This window comes from Bidens hawaiensis, unplaced genomic scaffold, assembly GCF_021521415.1.
Source record: "Bidens hawaiensis isolate Kalapana, Puna unplaced genomic scaffold, B.hawaiensis_p1.1 tig00047348_1, whole genome shotgun sequence".
Classification (NCBI taxonomy): domain Eukaryota; kingdom Viridiplantae; phylum Streptophyta; class Magnoliopsida; order Asterales; family Asteraceae; genus Bidens; species Bidens hawaiensis.
This window is the reverse complement of record NW_027498440.1, coordinates 7,246-26,156: the sequence shown is the minus strand read 5'-3', so window position 1 is coordinate 26,156 and position 18,911 is coordinate 7,246. Positions and strand designations below refer to the sequence as shown.

At 37.0% G+C, this 18,911-nt stretch overlaps 1 protein-coding gene and 1 pseudogene across 5 annotated transcripts; one reads left to right on the top strand and one right to left on the bottom strand.

Moving 5' to 3' along the window:
* The first annotated feature begins 374 nt into the window (after positions 1-374).
* On the top strand, positions 375-5,632 carry LOC143596887 (WD repeat-containing protein 26 homolog). Of its 4 annotated transcripts, none has more exons than XM_077075546.1 (6): positions 375-502; positions 1,636-1,762; positions 3,424-4,249; positions 4,316-4,417; positions 4,515-5,144; positions 5,279-5,632. In XM_077075546.1, the coding sequence occupies exons 3-6, from the start codon at positions 3,464-3,466 to the stop codon at positions 5,507-5,509; spliced, it is 1,749 nt and encodes a 582-aa protein (XP_076931661.1). In that variant the 5' UTR covers positions 375-502; positions 1,636-1,762; positions 3,424-3,463; the 3' UTR covers positions 5,510-5,632. The 4 variants fall into 4 exon arrangements, with proteins under 4 accessions (XP_076931661.1, XP_076931662.1, XP_076931660.1 ...); XM_077075547.1 differs by having other exon boundaries at positions 1,636-1,766; positions 3,428-4,249; XM_077075545.1 differs by having other exon boundaries at positions 1,636-1,774.
* Positions 5,633-6,337: 705 nt separating this feature from the next.
* LOC143596888 (pentatricopeptide repeat-containing protein At5g15300-like) lies at positions 6,338-8,215 on the bottom strand (annotated as a pseudogene). The gene is made up of 2 exons (XR_013146803.1): positions 6,670-8,215; positions 6,338-6,591 (listed from the first exon to the last, which is right to left on the bottom strand). The product of XR_013146803.1 is annotated as a pentatricopeptide repeat-containing protein At5g15300-like (transcript).
* Between the last annotated feature and the right edge of the window lie 10,696 nt (positions 8,216-18,911).

Here is an 18,911-nt window from a genome sequence, read left to right as displayed (position 1 = left end):
AATTTTTGACCGAAACAAATAATCATTTTTCTCTTCATTTTTCCTTGATCATTGGGTGGGATTTGGGGGTTTTGGAAGTTCATCACGGGTATTCACTGAATCAACGTGATTCGATCTTCGTTTTCGTTTTACCGGTGCATCATATATAGAGGAAAGGGAAAAAGGGATTGTTATATTAGCAATTTGTGACTTCAAATGATTTTTACCCGTGGACAAGGTCACATACCACCGGTTTTGATGTTAATTTACAGAAGATTCATGTTCTTTTGTAAGTTTTCCCAAAACACCCCTGCTCCTTTGGGTAACTACTACAAACAAGAAGGGAGGTTACCCAATTTCTCAATCTCTTCTTTGATGCCAAAACCAAATCATTTCATTTCATTTCATTTCATTAATAATAATAATAATATTCTTCACCGTCATCATCATCATCATCATCATCATCATCATCATCATCATCATCGCCGGCGATAGCCTCTTTTCTTCTTCTTCCACCGACAAGGTATCGATCCTCCTTTTATCAATTTCTTCTTATTCTTATTCTTATTATTATTATTATTTATCTTTTGATTGAAACCCTAGATCTGCATCTATTTAATTTTCTCTAAGATTGATTGTGAATTAACGATTCATACTGATACAAATCAACTTGAATTAAAGTAAGCTGGATATAATCATTCTCAAGGATTATTTGTAGGATTCCTCTTTTCTTATTAGGGTTTGGTGTCTTTATGATTGCTTAAGGATTGGATTATTATTATTATTATTATTATTATTATTATTATTATTATTATTATTATTATTATTATTATTTGTTGTTGTTGTTGTTGTTGAGATCTTTGGAGTTGAAACTCATATCAAACTTTGAGTAGAATTGGCAAGTTGAGTTTATCATTGCTATGAAATATATATATATATATATATATATATATAAAACTATGTAGCTTTTATTCACCCTTGTCAAGTTTCACCGTAAAGATTCCCGCGTTTCCACTTGCAATATCGGTCACATTGTATTTTTCAAGATTCCTACAAAGTGCAATGGGATGCTTTATGCAACTTGTTTTCGCTTATGAATATCTTGTGTTTCTTCAATCTTCATTGTTAAACAATGGAGTTTAATCATGTTTGATATTTCCTCTACGTATTAAATTTCAAAACCAGTGTTCATAATGAAAAGATTTTCAAGGTATTATTATGCATTCAACCTTTCGGTATTATACAAGTCTAAGGGATACCTTAGTCATCTAATAAGTAAAGATTTTATTAACTCTAGCTTGTTCGGTCTTCATTTTGGAATAAGTTATTTTTATTGTTTGTATTCAGAGATTTTTCAAGTCTCCTCTGTCGCCATTGGAAGTTTCTCTTCTTGTTAATTAAGTTTTATCAGATGCTACTTTTATGCTCTCTTATCGCAATTGTTATATTAGAATTGAGAAGTAGAGGTGCTCTTGTAACTATTGACTTATTTTATTACTTCATTGCAAAAAACAACAAAATAAGTCGTTAGTTACAAGAGCACCTCTACTTTAATAGTTAGTTACTTAAGTAGGCCATGTATATTGAAAAAGGTATGTAGGGATATTTTGCGTCTCTTAGCTTAAAGTTCTTACTCTGTTTTTTATTCTGTCGTAGCAAATAAAAGCAACTTCTTAGCTTATTCAAACCTACTCAGATTTCAGCCTACTGGAAAATTGCAGTGCTTAAGAGGGACAATTCGCTTATGAGAACTGCATTAATGGTCTAAAGTTACAGCACACAGTTATCTTCCCATGTATACCAGAAGAATTTTTGAAGTAATAATAGTTTCTTCTTGTCAAGTTCTTCTAATTTACTGCTTGTTTTAAAGAAGTTTCCTAAACTTTAGTTATCTACTTTGGAATTAGTTTATAGGGCCTAAAATGAAAAGTGATGAATTTGCTGGTTCTTTAACGGACATCAGTCATGTATAACTATTTCTTTTATCCTTCTTTTCAATCCTTACTCACTCGGTAAGCAGTGCTGTGACAAGCAAGTTATGTTAGGGTTCCAGAAAATTACGACCATTGAAGATTATAATATTGTAATTTGTGTTTTAAGTTTTCCCCCTTGTGAATGTGTCTTCATTTCTAGTGACCGATTTTGATATTGTTTGTTTCTCCTAATCCATCATCACTGAGTTAACTCAGGTTGTTAAGGTAAAGAGGTTGCTTTCTTCTATTTGAACCTTTGATCCTTTCGGTAGCATGGTAGTTTGTTTCTAATGTTTAATAATTTTAGTGGCTTTAGCTTTTGAGATTGACAATGATAATGTGGATAATAGAAAGTACTCATGGTGCTGTTTGGTTTCATTAGAATACTTAGATATATAATGCAGATAACAATGTTAAAAGGAGATTGATTATGTGGTTGTGATAAACATTATTATGTGCATTATTATCTCATGAGTATTTCTAGTAAAACCAAACACCAAAACACCACTATGACTTCCTATTGTGTTAGATACATATTAGAAATACCCTGAGATATGATGCAGATACTCCGTAGAGGCTACAACCTTTAGTTTCCAGGTACCTACTAACACTATGTTGATGACAACATATTAGTTAAGGGATGTTATGAAACTAATTACTGTGACTTCAGTTTTAATGTTTGGATGAACAGATTTTGCGTTTGTTTTATTAGTTATTTAAAGTCAGATAATCAATGTTGGATAATTATAATTTGCCACCATGACATCTGACTACAACTTTCAGACTAATGCACATCAAAACATGTACAGCCTGTTTTATTGCAGTTGATTGTTTAATTCTAATTTTTTACTATTTTACTGTCATGTAAGCTCTTTCAAAATGCACATCCAAACAACCCCTAGGGGCTTTAGTCTGTTCTTTTTTTTTTCTGTGACTGTAATTAATCAGCCATAAGAAGCTACAAATGCAGCCAAATAAAAAGGAAAAATAGATATTGTATGTTTCATCTAATTTTTATGTGGTCTTTGAATTATAGAATTGTACTTCCACCAAGCATATCATATTGATCATTTTTGTCCAACGTTGATCAACATTAATTCTCAATTACGAAGATTAGCACTCCCCACCAGATTTTTCTTCCATTCTTTTATCTTGTCCCAAATTTGCCTGTTTAGTTTGATTTACCTGATGAAGATGTCTACTTGATATGACTTTCATAAGTATCTGATTGATAAATCATTTGGACTGAGACTTGCAGCAAAAAGAACCTTGAAAGTTCACTTGCATGTTATTCGTTATGACTTTCATAAGTATCTTATTGATAAATTCTCATAAGTAGCTTATTGATAAATCATCTGGACTGAGACTTGCAACAAAAATAACATTGAAAGTTCACTTACATTCTATTGGTTTTGCTTAAAACAACAAGTATATTAGTTTTCACGATTATTTTGTAATTCATTTTTTTCAGGGACTTATTTGTGATTATATATGGGCTGAATGCACATTTCATGGGAGGTGTAGAGGATAATGAACCACCATCAAAACGTGTGAAAGCATCTTCTAGAGAACTAAAAGGTGTTTCAAACGGTCTAAAAGAACCAGCAACTTACTCATTTGGTGCATCAATGGCTCGGCCCCTAGCATCTCAAGGGGACAATGAAGTAACCGGTTCAAAAGGAGTTAAAAAGGTGGAATTTGTTAGAATCATAGCCGAAGCATTATATTCTCTTGGATACAGTAAAACTGGAGCTTGTCTTGAGGAAGAATCTGGAATACCTTTTCAATCACCACCTGTCAGTATCTTCATCCAACAAGTTCTTGATGGGAATTGGGATGGAAGTATAGCTACTTTACACAAAATTGGTATAATGGATGAATCTATTATTAAATCGGCATCATTTATAATATTACAACAGAAATTCTTTGAACTTTTGGATCGTGAAAAGTTAATGGAAGCTTTGAAAACACTGAGGACTGAGATATCACCTCTTTCCATTAACAGTGACAGAGTCCGTGAGCTTTCTTTCTTCATATTGTCCCCTAAATTCAGGATCACTGGAGTTTCTGGTCAACAATCGGTCAAACTGAAGGCTCGTTCAGAGATACTTGAGGAGTTGCAAAACTTGTTGCCTCCAACTGTGATGATACCAGATAGAAGGTTGTTACAGTTAGTTGAACAAGCTCTTGACTTACAGCGAGAAGCTTGCTTGTTTCACAATTCTGATGTTGGAGAAACATCATTGTTCACTGATCATCAGTGTGGAAGAGATCAGATTCCTTCACAAACAATTCAGGTTGGCTTACATTTGTGTTACATTGCATGATAATATAAAGATTTATTCTAATTACTTGTGTTGTAGATCTTACAAGAACACCAGGATGAAGTCTGGTACTTGCAGTTTTCGCAAAATGGGAAATACTTGGTGTCTTCATCGAGTGATAATTCAGCGATTATTTGGGAGGTAACAACAAAACTTTCTTGGTTCTGGTTAACATTTGATTTAAGTCAATGTCATCCTGATTGGTGTAAATTTCTTGTTTTTTTAAACTTTCTTGAAGGTCGGTTCGGATGGTAAAGTATCATTAAAACATAGATTAATCGGTCACCGAAGGCCCGTTTCTAGCATTTCATGGAGCCCAGATGATGATCAGATATTGACATGTGGCATAGAGGAAGTTGTTAGACGTTGGGATGTTACCTCTGGTGCATGTCTCCATGTTTATGAAAAAGGTCTTCTTGGTTTAGTCTCGTGCAGCTGGTCTCCAGATGGTAAATGTGTGTTTTCAGGGTTAACCGATAAAAGCATAATAATATGGAATTTAGATGGAAAAGAGATGGAATGTTTAAAGGGTCAGAAAACAATTAAGAACTCTGATTTGCAAATAACAAGTGATGGGAAATTGATAATTACAATGTGTAAGGAAACAACGATATTGCTAATTGATAGAGAATCAAGATGTGAAAGATGCATAGAGGAACAACAGATGATAGTTTCATTCACATTATCAAGGGACAATAAGTGCTTGTTGGTTAGTCTCGTAAATGAGGAATTACATCTTTGGAATATCGAGAACCATATTCGACTGGTTGCAAAGTACAAGGGTCATAAACGGTCTCGGTTTATTGTTAATGCTTGCTTTGGTGGAGTTGAACAAGCATTCATTGCTAGTGGAAGTGAAGATTCTCAGGTATATCTTGTCTCATAAAAACAAATATATATTTATTTTAATAATTGATTCTTATATGATTTATTCAGTATACAGAGATCTTTTCAGAACACAAAGTGATGTATGAATGTATGATTATTGAAATGTTGTTGTAGGTTTATATATGGCATAGGGGACCTGGAGAGCTAATTGAGACACTGGAAGGTCATTCCGGGGCGGTTAATTGTGTTAGCTGGAATCCAGTGAACCCACATATGTTGGCATCTGCAAGTGATGATCGGTCAATACGCATTTGGGGCTTGAAACAATTACGTTCGAAACAAAAAGGTAAAGGAAAATCGGTATCCAACAATGGCGTTCACTATTGCAACGGAGCAACAATTTGAACTTCTTCTCAAGTTTGATTGTAAATACATGAACTTGCTCACTCATCACAGGATATTTGCAAGTGTAATTTGAATCTGAATTGAACCATTCTGTCATCATCTTAATAAACTTTTCTTCTTTTATTGCTTTGTGTGCCAATAGCTGCTTGTGATTAGGTAATTGATGTATGTTAAATTACTATATAAACTAAATTACCTATAAAGTATCGCCAATAATGAATTGAATTACTATAGAATCTATATTATATCTTTAAATGCAATTTAATTATTTAAACATGTCTTCATGAGATCCATCAACTATACATAATATGCTTTCTACAATGTTCAAAGAATAAAACTTGATGTCACATAACTAACTACAAGGTGTTAAAAGTGTGCTCTTCAAATGCATTATAATTCCATATCATTTTTTGTATACAAGACTTGATCATTCAGGGTGTGACTGATCCCAAGCTGTAACGCTGTACACATTTCCCTTTTGTTCTTACATCATCCCAGTATTTTGTTCCCGCGTGTATTAATGAATGTAGCTGAAAACCAAATAATGATGTATAAGTTGGAAATTAGCATTTGAGATATCTTGCATAAATTATGATGTTTAAACAAGAACTATTACTACACACAAGCCCCCTAATAGTATTTTACTCAAGTATTAAGAATATAAACAAGCTTTTTACATGTCAATAAGAATATAAAGAGTGGTTCGTAAGCGTTAGTTTCATACCAGCCACACTTTTGTGGTTCGACGCCTTTTTCTTTCATGAACCTAGCAACTTTTGAAGTAACAAACGATTAAAAAGTTTTTATCTTTCTCTTCTTCTGTATACCCAACAAAGAAGCGTATGCAACATGTTAACGTCCCATTATGTTCTTCAAATGCATTAAATCGCATACCAACATAAGATTGGATTTGATTTGATTATTTGATGTTTGACCGAACCCCAGCCACAACATCTTCCATCAACTCAACTACACTCACTCCTGGCAATTTGGCCACACCATTGTCTTGTATGAGCTTCCGTGTTGTCCTTGCATCATCCCAACGTTTTGCTCCAGCATATATGTTTGAAAGAGAGATGTAGCTGAAAGAATAATCAATTACATTTTATAAACTTATTCATAGGAGTTTGTAATCTGATCATAAAAGAAAGAGTCCATACCGGCCACTATGATGTGGATCCTAACTGAGAAGATGTTTTCCCACTAACTGAGCCACCTTGTCATTCCCATGAATCTTGCAACCTCCAATCAAAGCACCATATGCATACTCATTGGGTTCAAAAGGCATACTCTTTATGAGATCCAACGCCTCGTTTAACCTTCCAGCTCGAGCCAGCAGGTCAATAACACAACCATAATGCTCAATTTTGGGTTCAACACCATAAACATCTTTCATGGAAGACAACAGTTTCTGCCCCTCTTCTGTCATTCCCGCATGACGAAAAGCACCAAACATTGCAACAAAAGTAATGTCATTTGGTACAATCCCTTCAACCTGCATTTGTTTGAATAACTGTTGAGCATCATTAACATGTCTATGCATTCCCATCCCTATTAGCATGGTATTCCAAGCAAGAATATCTTTAGTTTGCATTGAATTGAATACTTTTAAAGCCTCCACAATGTTACCACATTTAACATACATATCCATCAAAGCAGTAGCAACAATCGGGTTGATTTTGATCCCGTTTTCATTAATATACAAATGCAACTGCACCCCTTGATCCAAACCACCTGACTGACCAATAGCAGACAATACACTAACTGTAGCCTCGTTTACCCTTACTCCCGCAACCTTCATTTCATCAAACAACGCAAGTGTTTCATTCGGTTTCCCGTTCTGCGCATAACACGCCAGCATGGCGTTCCATGACACCACATCTCTGTTCGGCATGTCACGAAACATCTTAACAGCGTCCTCTACGTTTCCACATTTCACATACCCGGCTAACATAGAATTCCACGAAACCACATTTCTCTCAGGCATTTCATCGAACAGCTTCTTAGCATCGCCAACACACCCAACAACTCCATATCCATTGATCAAACTATTCCACGAAACCACATCTCTACACGGCATTTCATCAAACACCTTCCGTGCAAGCTCCATCTCGCCACACTTCACACGCGCATCATCGAGTTCCAACAAACAACATCTCTACACGGCATTTCATCAAACACCTGGCGTGCATAACACAACCACCTCTCATTCGCGTAAAACTTAATCAACGAGCTTTGCACATAAACATCAGACTGAAACCCACATTTCAAAACACACGCGTGAACCGAACAGCCAAATTTGGTCCTCGCTAACACCCTAGACGCCTTAATAACAAACGGAAAGGTCATATTATTAGGCTTTACATTACTACTTAACATCTTAAAAAACAATAACATGGTTTCTTGAGGAACAAGGGATGATGAAAACCCCCTAATGAGTGCATTGTAGAGTTGTACGGTAGGGTTTGGTTGCTGGTTAAATATGGTTTTGGCATATGATAAGCTTCCATGAGGTGATATTGCAACAGAGGAAGCTAATTTGCATAATGGTTGAAGTGAAGGTTCATGAGAAATGATGATTTGAGCATGTATTTGTTGGAATTGGGTTAGGGTTTTGCATTCGGTTATTAAGTACTCAAATTGAGGTTTTGATGATGACAAGTATTTGACTGAGACTGGTTTATTGAGCATGGAAACACAAGTGGACTGTTGTACGAGAGATGTTATAAATGCTTAAACTATAAATTCTAATAAATTCATCGTCATGCAATGAAATTTATCAGTTACCACAAAACGATTACAATAAAGTGACAGATAAATTGATAACAAGTTACGTTAAAACCCTATTTTGAATAACAAAGTCAATCCTACTAAAAACGAATCTTTAGGACCTACAAGCCGAAGAGGTTCCGTGTACGAGACAATGAACCATACTAAAAAAATTCACAGCCTCTGGGCCAGAAAACCAATTGTATCAAAAGCAAACTGGAGAAAGACATGTTGATTCTCTAAACAAGCTTTCTTCTGTTTAACAACTTTGCTAGATTCAGCATTCAACGCAGCCTGACCCACAACAAACCCAAGGTCCCTGAGCTCAAAAAGAAGAGACACTCCTGTAAAATCCACACAGGCGTGTTTCCCCCTGCCCACCCGAACACAAGAAAATCAGCTGGTCATAAAGAAGACATCCATTCAAGAGGATCAGTGAGAAAGTTAACAGGGGCCTCATTTTTAGTAGAAATCCATGCCCGTTTAAGAGCATCACACAGAACATCCCTAACCAAATCATGTATGTATTTAAAGCCATGCAATTCTTTGTAATGCACCGCATGGTCTCCAAAAAAATCCAAACAGACCTTGCGACAAATTGGGCAAGGCTCATCAGTCGAGAACATATGGATCATTAACCGGTACTTAAGGATGGCCCGATACTACAAACCCAACATATGTTGGTCCAATCCTTCAATGGAGATGGCCGTTAGAAAATCCTGAGCCCGAGGAGCCCGAAGGCATTCAAACACCGCCTTTTGGCGATGGGATAGATCAAACTTCACTTCTAAACTCTGGACGATTCCACTAAATAAGGCACTCGTCACAACATGTTGGGCTTAGGGGGGTGTCCTTATTAAAGAATCCGCTAAGATCAAAATTTGGATGTGAAGTACGTAAACGATCCACCGCACACCCTTAATCAGTGTCCAACCCATAATATCACAACCCCGAAGAATATGGTCTTGCAAAAACCACGACTGTGCTCTCGAAGCCATAAAAGCATATGTCGATACATCCTCGGCCGAACATAGACCCAACCCCCCCCCCCCCCCTAAACGGGTCGAAAGTGATGCCAACCTCCTTTGGAGATCCCCGAAGAACGGTCCCCCACAAACCACGATGTCCTCAATCGCCCGTCGAAGGCCATTGTCAAATATAGAAACAACTTCCCCCACATACATAGGTTCGCACACCCTCAAACCGAACAAAAAGCTTTGCAACTCCCATACATGAGCGAAGCAAAAGAAGCTCGTATTGAGGATCCCGAAATCTTGGGAGACAACTCATAAGTTCCACAGTGCTAGATGTCATTTTCATAGCCAAATTGTGATAAACTCGCATCCCGGCTTACAGCACCACCAAGGAGTTTCACTGTTCATCCTCTATTTACTATAAATGAGTCGAGTATCCGATACAAACCTTAACGCGACCCAAAAAAATAAATTGTGTCGAACATATGAACCTGAACATGATATAATATGATATGACTTTTGAGATCAATATGCATGCACCCTGTTTAACCTCAAGCTTTATAAAATACAAACTATAAAATATTAGTAAATTTCATATTTACTTTGAATGTTTTTTTAAAGTTAATAAAAATAAGTAGGTTTCTCGGCAGCTCCTTTATAATTATGTGAGGGGAGTTTTCTAAATTTTTTTAGAGGATGTTAATTGGTTGTGAGTGGATGAAAGAAAGATATGAGTTAATTTGAAGGAACACTGTTCATCATCTAATTACTTTTTAATATATTGAGAAAACTATGATTTGCCTCCCTGTGTAATTTGGGCGGGCTACCATTGAACCACTGAAAACTAAATTGCGCATGTTGGACCCATGTGTTTTTATGGCGGGCTCATTATGCTCCTTGCCGTGTAATTATTGGTTAAATGGCCAATATACCCTTCATCTTCATCTTCATCATCAATATTCAACATCTAAGAACCCTAACACAAACACAAACCCAGAAAATCTCCGTCTAAGAGCCCTAACCCAAACCCAGAAAACACATAAATCTTATACAAACACATAAATTAACATCATCAACATACCCACTTAAACCCAAGTGGGTATGTTATACAAACCCATAAATCTTATATCACCATTAATATCATACATTCTTATATCACCACTACCACCACCGTACATAATTTTGATGGAGGTAACCGCCAGAAAATCAGGAACACGTTGTTGGAAGTTCAAGAAAGATGTCCGGATTTGAATTTGTAGTTGAGAATGAGTCGGCGCACCGCCACCATTAGCGACAGTCGCCACCACCACTGTCTTCATCCTTCACCATCGTCGTCTTCATCCACCACCTTGATTCGTAAGTGTTTAGAATTGATTCCAAGCTACAAAATTTGAAAAACCTTAAATTATTTCGAAACCCTAGGTTACAAATGTTCAAGGCTCTTGCAAACTGGAAGAAAATCGACACATGGGTTTTGTTCTTCTCGAAAAATCACTCAAGATCCATATAAATTTTTTTAGGTTTGGTGGTGATTTAGAGAATATGGTAGAGGGAAGATGATGAATATGGTGTTATTGAGGATGAAGTTGAGAAGATGATGATGGTTAAAGAGCTGCATTATTATTATTATTATTATTATTATTATTTATCTAATTACTAAAGTGTCCTTGAACCAAACGGTCAACTTAAAAACAAGGGTTCAATACGTGCAATCAGTGGCTCATATCAGCATTATAAAAAACACATGGCCCCAACATGCACAATTTAGTTTTAAATGGTTCATGGTTGCCCGCCCAAATTATACAAGGAGGCAAATCATAGTGTTCTCTAATATATTTGAAAGTGGTTGTGAGTGAAGGAGAGAGAAACGATAATGATAAAAATGTAAAAAAAAATATTTAATTGTATATGAGAGAGAAAATGTAGTGTTTTTTAATGTAGTTATAGAGATAAAGATAGAAAAGCTGATGAGAATGCTCTTATATGGGTTAATCCGAACACAGTTTTACTAAACCTGAAACTAATGAGAGCACGAGTTTACTAAATAAAAACTGTTAATTTCATGTTAACTTCATCTTATCCGTACGACATTCTTCCGATTTTTTAAAAATGGTCTCATAGTTAAAAGATTGACAATAGCTCTTTATGTGGTTCATTTGTTTTTGTATAATTATTCTTTTTACCTTGTTGCTACGAGGCTACGAGGCTCTTTTGTTAATCCAAAAGGTCCTAAATAATTTTTTAATTATATATTATACTAGTTTTTTTTTTCTGTATTACAAGAGTTGTTTTATATTATTCGTTTCAAATATTTATATATGTTTTTGGATTTTAATTTTATTTATTGTAAAAAAGTTAATAATATGCTTAGGGTTTGATGATGAAAGGGTTTAACAAATATATGAGATGTTATAACCCGATTTAAAATCTATCTGGTTGGTGAGACCCATGACCTGCTTATTTTTTAAAACTATAAAATTGTTTCTTAATTATAAATTATATCTTTTTTTTTTAAATATGATATTAATTTTTAGCATATTTCTATTTTATAGGAATTTTATATAAAATATTTAGAGAGATTAAATTTTAATTTAATGGGATGTTATAACCAGTTTAAGGGCTATCTGGGTTTGGTGAGGCCTATACCTGTAAATTCGGGTTAAATGCATGAGAAGCCTCCATTTACAAATATAACGATTTGGTGACTTGAGAAAATGTAAAAAGGTTACTTTTATATATATTTAAGATAGATTTGATTGTTAGTAAAATGAAAAAAATAATAACAATAAAAAACTTGTGTTCATGTCTCATATTTTGTGATATATCTTTTTCGCTGCCTTTCTCTTAAAAATTAATTTAGCATTTAGATAATACAACTTAATACATTTAATCGAGTCTCAGTTTCGCTTGATTAATTTGTATCAAACCCATGTTATAAATTATAATATTGGTATTGGACTTATCTCTATCTCTATCAGGGTCTGCATAATCATTGGGTTAAGTCCATTAGTTATTATCTCAACAGTTCGGCCAAGCCCATTAACGTGGAGTCTACTTCGACTATTCGACCAATATCACACTTGGTATTTAACGATACACACACACACACATTAAGTCTAGCCATGTTTTTGGGTTAGTTACAAATACGATTATGATTAGTTATTTTCTTGATTATGAATTTTGGAACCCTTAGTGAACCGTGAGTGTGAATGTGAGTGTGAGGATTCAATGATTCGTTTTAGATATGAATGACAACATATAATACATGCATAAAGAGTAGTGTTACATAATTCTCAAGTTGGTTTCTCTATACATTGGTTAGCCCATATATAAGATCCCGTGGAATCTCCTTTGGACCCCTGGGTCTTTGACTTAGCCTTTACCCCCCTGGTTTCTTCTCTTCCTCTCTGGTTTTGTAGGAGATTATCTATTATCCGATGGGTCTTGTCCTTCCTCCCTGGAGCACGTATGTCTTATACATTTCTCCTAGCCAGGTCAACAACGACCTCTCCTCCGTTGACCCCGGCTCTTGTCCTGGTGTGTACTTTGTTACATTGGGCTTGGGCTTATCTCTTGGGTACATAGTCCAGTTGTGGCTTGGTGGGCTGTTGTTCCATTATAAGAGCCCAATTTTGATGTAGGCTCTTCAAGTCCCCCAGTTTATTATCTATGTTATTTATGAAAAAGATAATGGACTTACTGTTCCTAAGCTCGTATGTCGCCATCCATGTGCCTGCTTCCTTACGGATTATTTTTGATGGCCCAATGGGTCGAACCATTCTTTACCCAGGCCTGGCCCAAGATGTTTTCATGGCCCATTCACAGCCCACGATGCAGGCGATAAAACATGTGATGTAAATTGAATTTACACGCTTTCCCACACCGTCATTATATTATGTTTACCGATCCCATCGACATTATTTTTCACCCACTCACCCCTCCTTCATCTTCTTGCCGATCTTTCTCTTGGCGTTTTTCCAGCCAGGTTAGTGTTAAATTGTGCCTTTGTTTTATTTCTTTTCTTCCAACCACAAGTCGCGAAGGCTTGTCCACGATAACGTCTACCCTCACCCAAGAAAAAATTCTCACTTTGCGTTCGAAATACCACATTCCTCTGCCATTATCTCCGATCTTCTCTAACCCTAATGAAACGGCCATTAGCAGCCCCAATCTTATAGCCTTATACACCAAGAACTTGGAATGTGCCAATATCCGCTATCCTCTTACTGACTTTCAAGTGGCTCTGTTAAAACATCACCGGTTGGGGTTTTCACAAGTTCACCCATTGGGTTTCCTTCGGGTGACGCATTTTGAATTTGCTTTTCGGGCGATGGGAGGCTTCGCTACTGTACCACCTTTGAACGCCGCTCAAACGAGAAGCATTCGCCCTGTTATTCGAAGATGCAGACCGGTTTCTATCCACGAGAGTGGAAGAATAAATTTTTCTTTGTTTCCCCTAATTTGGGTCTCGGCGTATGTAACATCACGGAAATTTGAGCCAAAAATGTCAAGTTTCAAAACTCTAGGGGCTAAAATGAAAATTCTGGTTTTCCTGACCCATCGCGATACGCGATGAATCAGAGGGGACACCCATCGCGTACCGCAATAGGGTAGTCTGACACGTTGTGACACGTGTGCCACGTGGCACAAGGTGGTGTCGTCTGCCGCCACGTGTCACCACGTGGCAACACGACCACCACGTGTCGCCACGTGGCACAACGCCTGCCACGTGTCGCCACGTGGCAGGTCTACTGGGTGACTCAGCTAGCCTACGTCGCGATACGCGACGGGCTAGCCAAGGAACCCATCGCGTACCGCGATGGGATCCAAAATCAGCTCTATAAATAGCAAGGTCCGGGTCTTCACATTTCACACCAAACATCAACTCATTCTCTCTCTCTCTAACCTCTCTCTAGACATTGGGAAACGTGCCCTCGATCCACCTTGAAATCCGTGCCCCGATTCCTCATATTCCGTACCAATTACCTTGATTTCCGTACCACATTCCCGACGTTCCTTTTTAAGAAGTGTTGGTGCCGCGAAGTGCGTGTCGTGAAGAGTTGGCGTCTCGATAAGCGTGTCAAAGAGAAACTGTTGATCAAGAAAGGTTGGAAAAGAAAGAGATGTCGAAGTGTTGCCCGAGTGTGTAGGGTTTATTAAGCCAAGAGAAGTTACGCATAATGCCCGAATGAAATAATAATAAAATATTATTAGGCTTAATGCCCTAAGTCAAAATTATACTCGATGTCTCAAAATAAAAAGAAAGTAAATAACAAAGAAAAGAAAAGAAAGAAATATAAATGTATATACATGTGAATATATATATATATATATATATATATATATATATATAAATTCTTTGTATTAAAATATTGTTTAAGTATAATGAGTATTCTTAAATAATAAAAGAAAAGAATACGTTTCTTAAAGAAGAAGAAACATAGGGTTTTTTTAAATAAACTAAAGGTTTATAAAGATTACTTTTTAACTAAAGGTTTTAAAGTAAAAAAGAGGTTTTGAACTAAAGGTTCATCGAGATAAATAAGACTAAAGGTCTTAAGCTGGATCGTGTATCCGACTAACAAAAGTTATACTCGTACTATAGGTGCGAGATAGCAAGGGAAAGACCCAAGGACGGTGTTTGAAGCCGATCCCAAACTAAAGATGAATACGCCCCACTTTTATAAACTTGTTTTCAAACGAGTCAACTTGATTATGTGTAAAACTTTACATGAGACTAAGTTTCTCTAAAAACATTGTAAATAAGAGTATAAGCCTAGCCCTCAGGCTGTAGTATACGTTTTTCTGGATCCTTACATATGTGGTAAAATGCGGTGGGCACATCGCACCACGCTTGGTCACGACCTCCAGCCACGATGGGCCGGACCTAAGTTACGTCCGAGTGAGACTGACCATGTGTATATTTATGGTACCTAAGTTATGTCGAAACGCTGCGGTGTTTTGCTGAGGTGACCTAGAGTAGAGACTCGAGTTTATAATGATGTTGTTTTAACTTAATTATTCCTAAGCCAAGATGGGCCGAGGCTTACGTGGTTTCGAGGGGTAATTGAGTAAAAGAAAAATATTTTAGCGTCAGCATATTCACCAGCATTCGTTGCTGACGTATTTTAATATTTTCCAGGTAACCAAGATTAGAGCTTGAAGGACGAAGGGCTCAAGAACCCGATGGCTTTGATATTTTTGTTTAAATATTAAATATAATGTTTTTGTAAACTTATAAACAAGTAAACCTAAAACGAGACTTTTATCTCGTCTTTTGTGTTGTAAATATTTATAACTTAAATTCCACATATTTTTATAAGACTTCCGCATTAACCCGCTACTCTGATTTATTTACAAATGTGGTACCAACTATTGATCACAATGGGGGTGTGACAGGTTGGTATCAGAGTCATCGATCTTAGCGAATTGGGTATCATAAAACAATATCCAAGCTTCGATCCAAGCATAGGAAATATTTACTTGTTTATTTGAATAGGGATAAGATTGGCTAGTAACCCTTTCTTTCCCTCTCCACATTCTAAACCACCCAAAGATGTCTTTCGAGAAATTAATGGTATATTATAATCATGAAGCAAGAAGAGCAAGAAAATATTACAAATTTCCACAAGGCAGCATGAGTAAGGATTACTATGAATCATTCTTCAATTCTAACGAAGGACATGACCAACATCCCAATACTGAATCAAGTCCCATCTATCATCTGGATAACACTCCACATCAAGTGTACCAAGCGCCAAGACACTCGAGTTATCATCCAACAAGTCTACCTATGTATCAACCATCCGAGGTCCCGACATATTATCCTTCCGAGATCCCGAATTATCAACCAACCGAAATCCCACCATATTATCCATCTGGAGGTTCAACACACTTACCACCAAATCCTCACCCTTCATACACTTTCCTTTCCAATTTACCAATCAACGAAGAACCAAAATCTCCCTCATCCGACTGGATGCAATGCCACTCCGATCAACGAAGATGGCATACCGGCACTTCAACTATGGATTATGTCGATTCCCACATCAACAAAGAAGGGCCGTCTCGCAAGCCCAAGATGAGAGTGATAATGTCATACGAAAAGATTCACATGCCTGCAATGACCGAAAAGGAACCAGAAGAGGAACCGGAAGAGGAAACCAACCCTGAGGAGGAATATCCTGACAATCCAAATGAGGTAACCACACCGGAAGAAGAACCATACTCTCAACACCCAAGCTATGGTTCTGTTGATCCGTACATGCAATTTCTTCAAGAACTCAAGGGCAAGGCATCATCAAGCTTCCCACTGTACCAGGGCAAGATTCCATCAGTTGAAGAACAAGCGAATGAGATTCGAGAACAGAATGAGGCCGCTGAAGTTTTCTTCAACTACCAATCTGATGTGACTGCTTCTCCATATCCGAATCCAAGGAACCATTTCGACGTTGTCATGATGGGGTATCATGATCCACCACCTCGCTACGGTTATCCCAATGACATTCCCCAGTCACAGGAGGAACACCTGGATCGAGCATTACACGAGACGGACGATTTAAGAAAGACGGTTGCTATTGACGGGAAGAAACAGAAGAAGATAGAAGAGACGCTTCTTCAAAAGTGCAACAAGCTAACAAAAGTGGTGAATAAATTCATGAAGGATTGAGAAGATGGTATTGATGGCGTATTTTCAAGAAATGAAGTTTACATGTTAAGATAGTCTGTGTGATATGTGTAACATATGATGTAATAAGGATAGGAGTTTATATATCACATAAATGATATATAAGTATGTTGTAAAATAATATACATACATTTTATGATATGTATTTGTGTGTGAAATAAATAAAACTTATGTTTTAAGAAAGGAAATATATTAAATTTCAGATAAAAAAAGAAAATAATTGAAAAAGAATAAAAATGTCTCGACAAAGAGATAACAGGGATGCTTCCCGTAGAGAAGCCGAAAAACGAGAAGAAAAAGGAAAAGGGCCTGAAAAAGAACAAGAAGAACCAATCCCTGATAAATATTTAAATTAAATCCAACAAATGATTAAGAAGGTTGTTAGAGAAGAATCTAAAGCTAGATCACAATCTAGGCAAACTAAACATTCACAGTCTGCTAACCCTTCTTGAAAATCCATTTCCAAACCCCGTTCTAGACCATCTCATATGGAAGAAAGTGTGCATGAGTCGAACGCTGATGGTGGAGTTCGTCAAGAATTCAAAAAACTCAAAATTGGTGGATGTTCGTTCAAGGATTTCAAATACTATGGACCGAAGGAGTTCCATGGTGACAAAGGAGGCATCACAACTGTGAGGTGGCTTGAAGAGATGGAGACGATTGTGATTACAAGCAAATGTTCTGATGAAGAAAAGATTTAATATTCTGCCCTAATGTTTAAAGGCGAAGCCCTGGAGTGGTGGAACACATTGATCTTGAGTAGAGGAAGGGAGGTGATGTACAACATGACTTGGAATGATTTCAAAGAGTTGTTAATGTCAAAATTATGTCCAATGCATGAAACAGACCAAATTCTTGACTCACAAGGTTGTTGGAACGAACCTTCGTGAGTATAACACAAAATTCCACGAATACTGTCGTTTGGTTCCCCAGTTGGTTACCCCTGAATCAAGTAAAGTAACACGTAATATTTGGGGACTACCACGAGAAATTCGTGACATGGTGAGGTCACACTTGCCACAAACCGCCGATTCCGCGATGGAGTTGGCTGGGTACTTGATGGGCGGAATGATCCGCAACCAAGAAGAGGACAAGAGGGTCGTGACAACACAAGACTCAAAGAAGGAAGGAAATACCCATTTCAAGGGTAAAGGAGTTGACCAACGAAGGTCTGGCTTTAACCCCGGCATCCCACAATGCAAAATCTGTAAAAAATATCATAGGGGTAGATGCAACTTTGCTCCTCGAGTCTGTGAATCGTGTAATAGACCTGCTATAACTGCAAAGAAATGGGACATCTTAGCTTTTAATGCCCCAAGAACAAACAAACCCGCGACTGGTGGTGCGGGTGGTAGCGGTCAAAAGAATGAGCCCAAGAAGGGCAATGCAAGGGTCTTCGTCCTAGATACAAAGAAAGCGGCCGATATACCGGAAACCATTATTGGTACGTTCCTAGTTAACAACAATTATGCTAGAGTCTTGTTTGATTTGGGTGCCAACTTAAGTTTTATAGATTATAACTTTTGTAGTCTATTAAACGAACCTTTAATCAAACTTAATAAAACTCTAAACGTCGAGACCGCTAGTGGCGAAAGTATTAAAATCTCTGAAGATCTAGAAAACGGAAAAATATTATTAGCTGGTTATGTTTTGCCTATTCAATTGCTACCTATGACTCTTGCAGGTTTTGATATTGTATTGGGTATGGATTGGTTTTCCGACAACCATGATCGTATCCTTTGCAATAGCAAAACCGTGGAACTTCGAGCCCCTGATAAACGAACTATTCGAATAGAAGGGGATAAAGACGCTGGCCAAGTTAGCCTAATCTATATGATAAGGGCTAACAAATGTTTAAATCAAGGATGCTTAGCATTCATGGCCTACGTCACCGAAGAATCAAAGTCCAAAGAAATCAAAGACGTTCCTGTTGTTCTCGATTATGCCGATGTATTTCCCGACGAACTTCCTA

What these genes read in the sequence shown, in the direction of transcription:
- LOC143596887 (XM_077075545.1), top strand. An exon ending in TTCCTTCACAAACAATTCAG is followed by an intron (nt 4,250 to 4,315) that starts GTTGGCTTACAT and finishes CTTGTGTTGTAG; the next exon opens with ATCTTACAAGAACACCAGGA. An exon ending in ATTCAGCGATTATTTGGGAG is followed by an intron (nt 4,418 to 4,514) that starts GTAACAACAAAA and finishes ACTTTCTTGAAG; the next exon opens with GTCGGTTCGGATGGTAAAGT.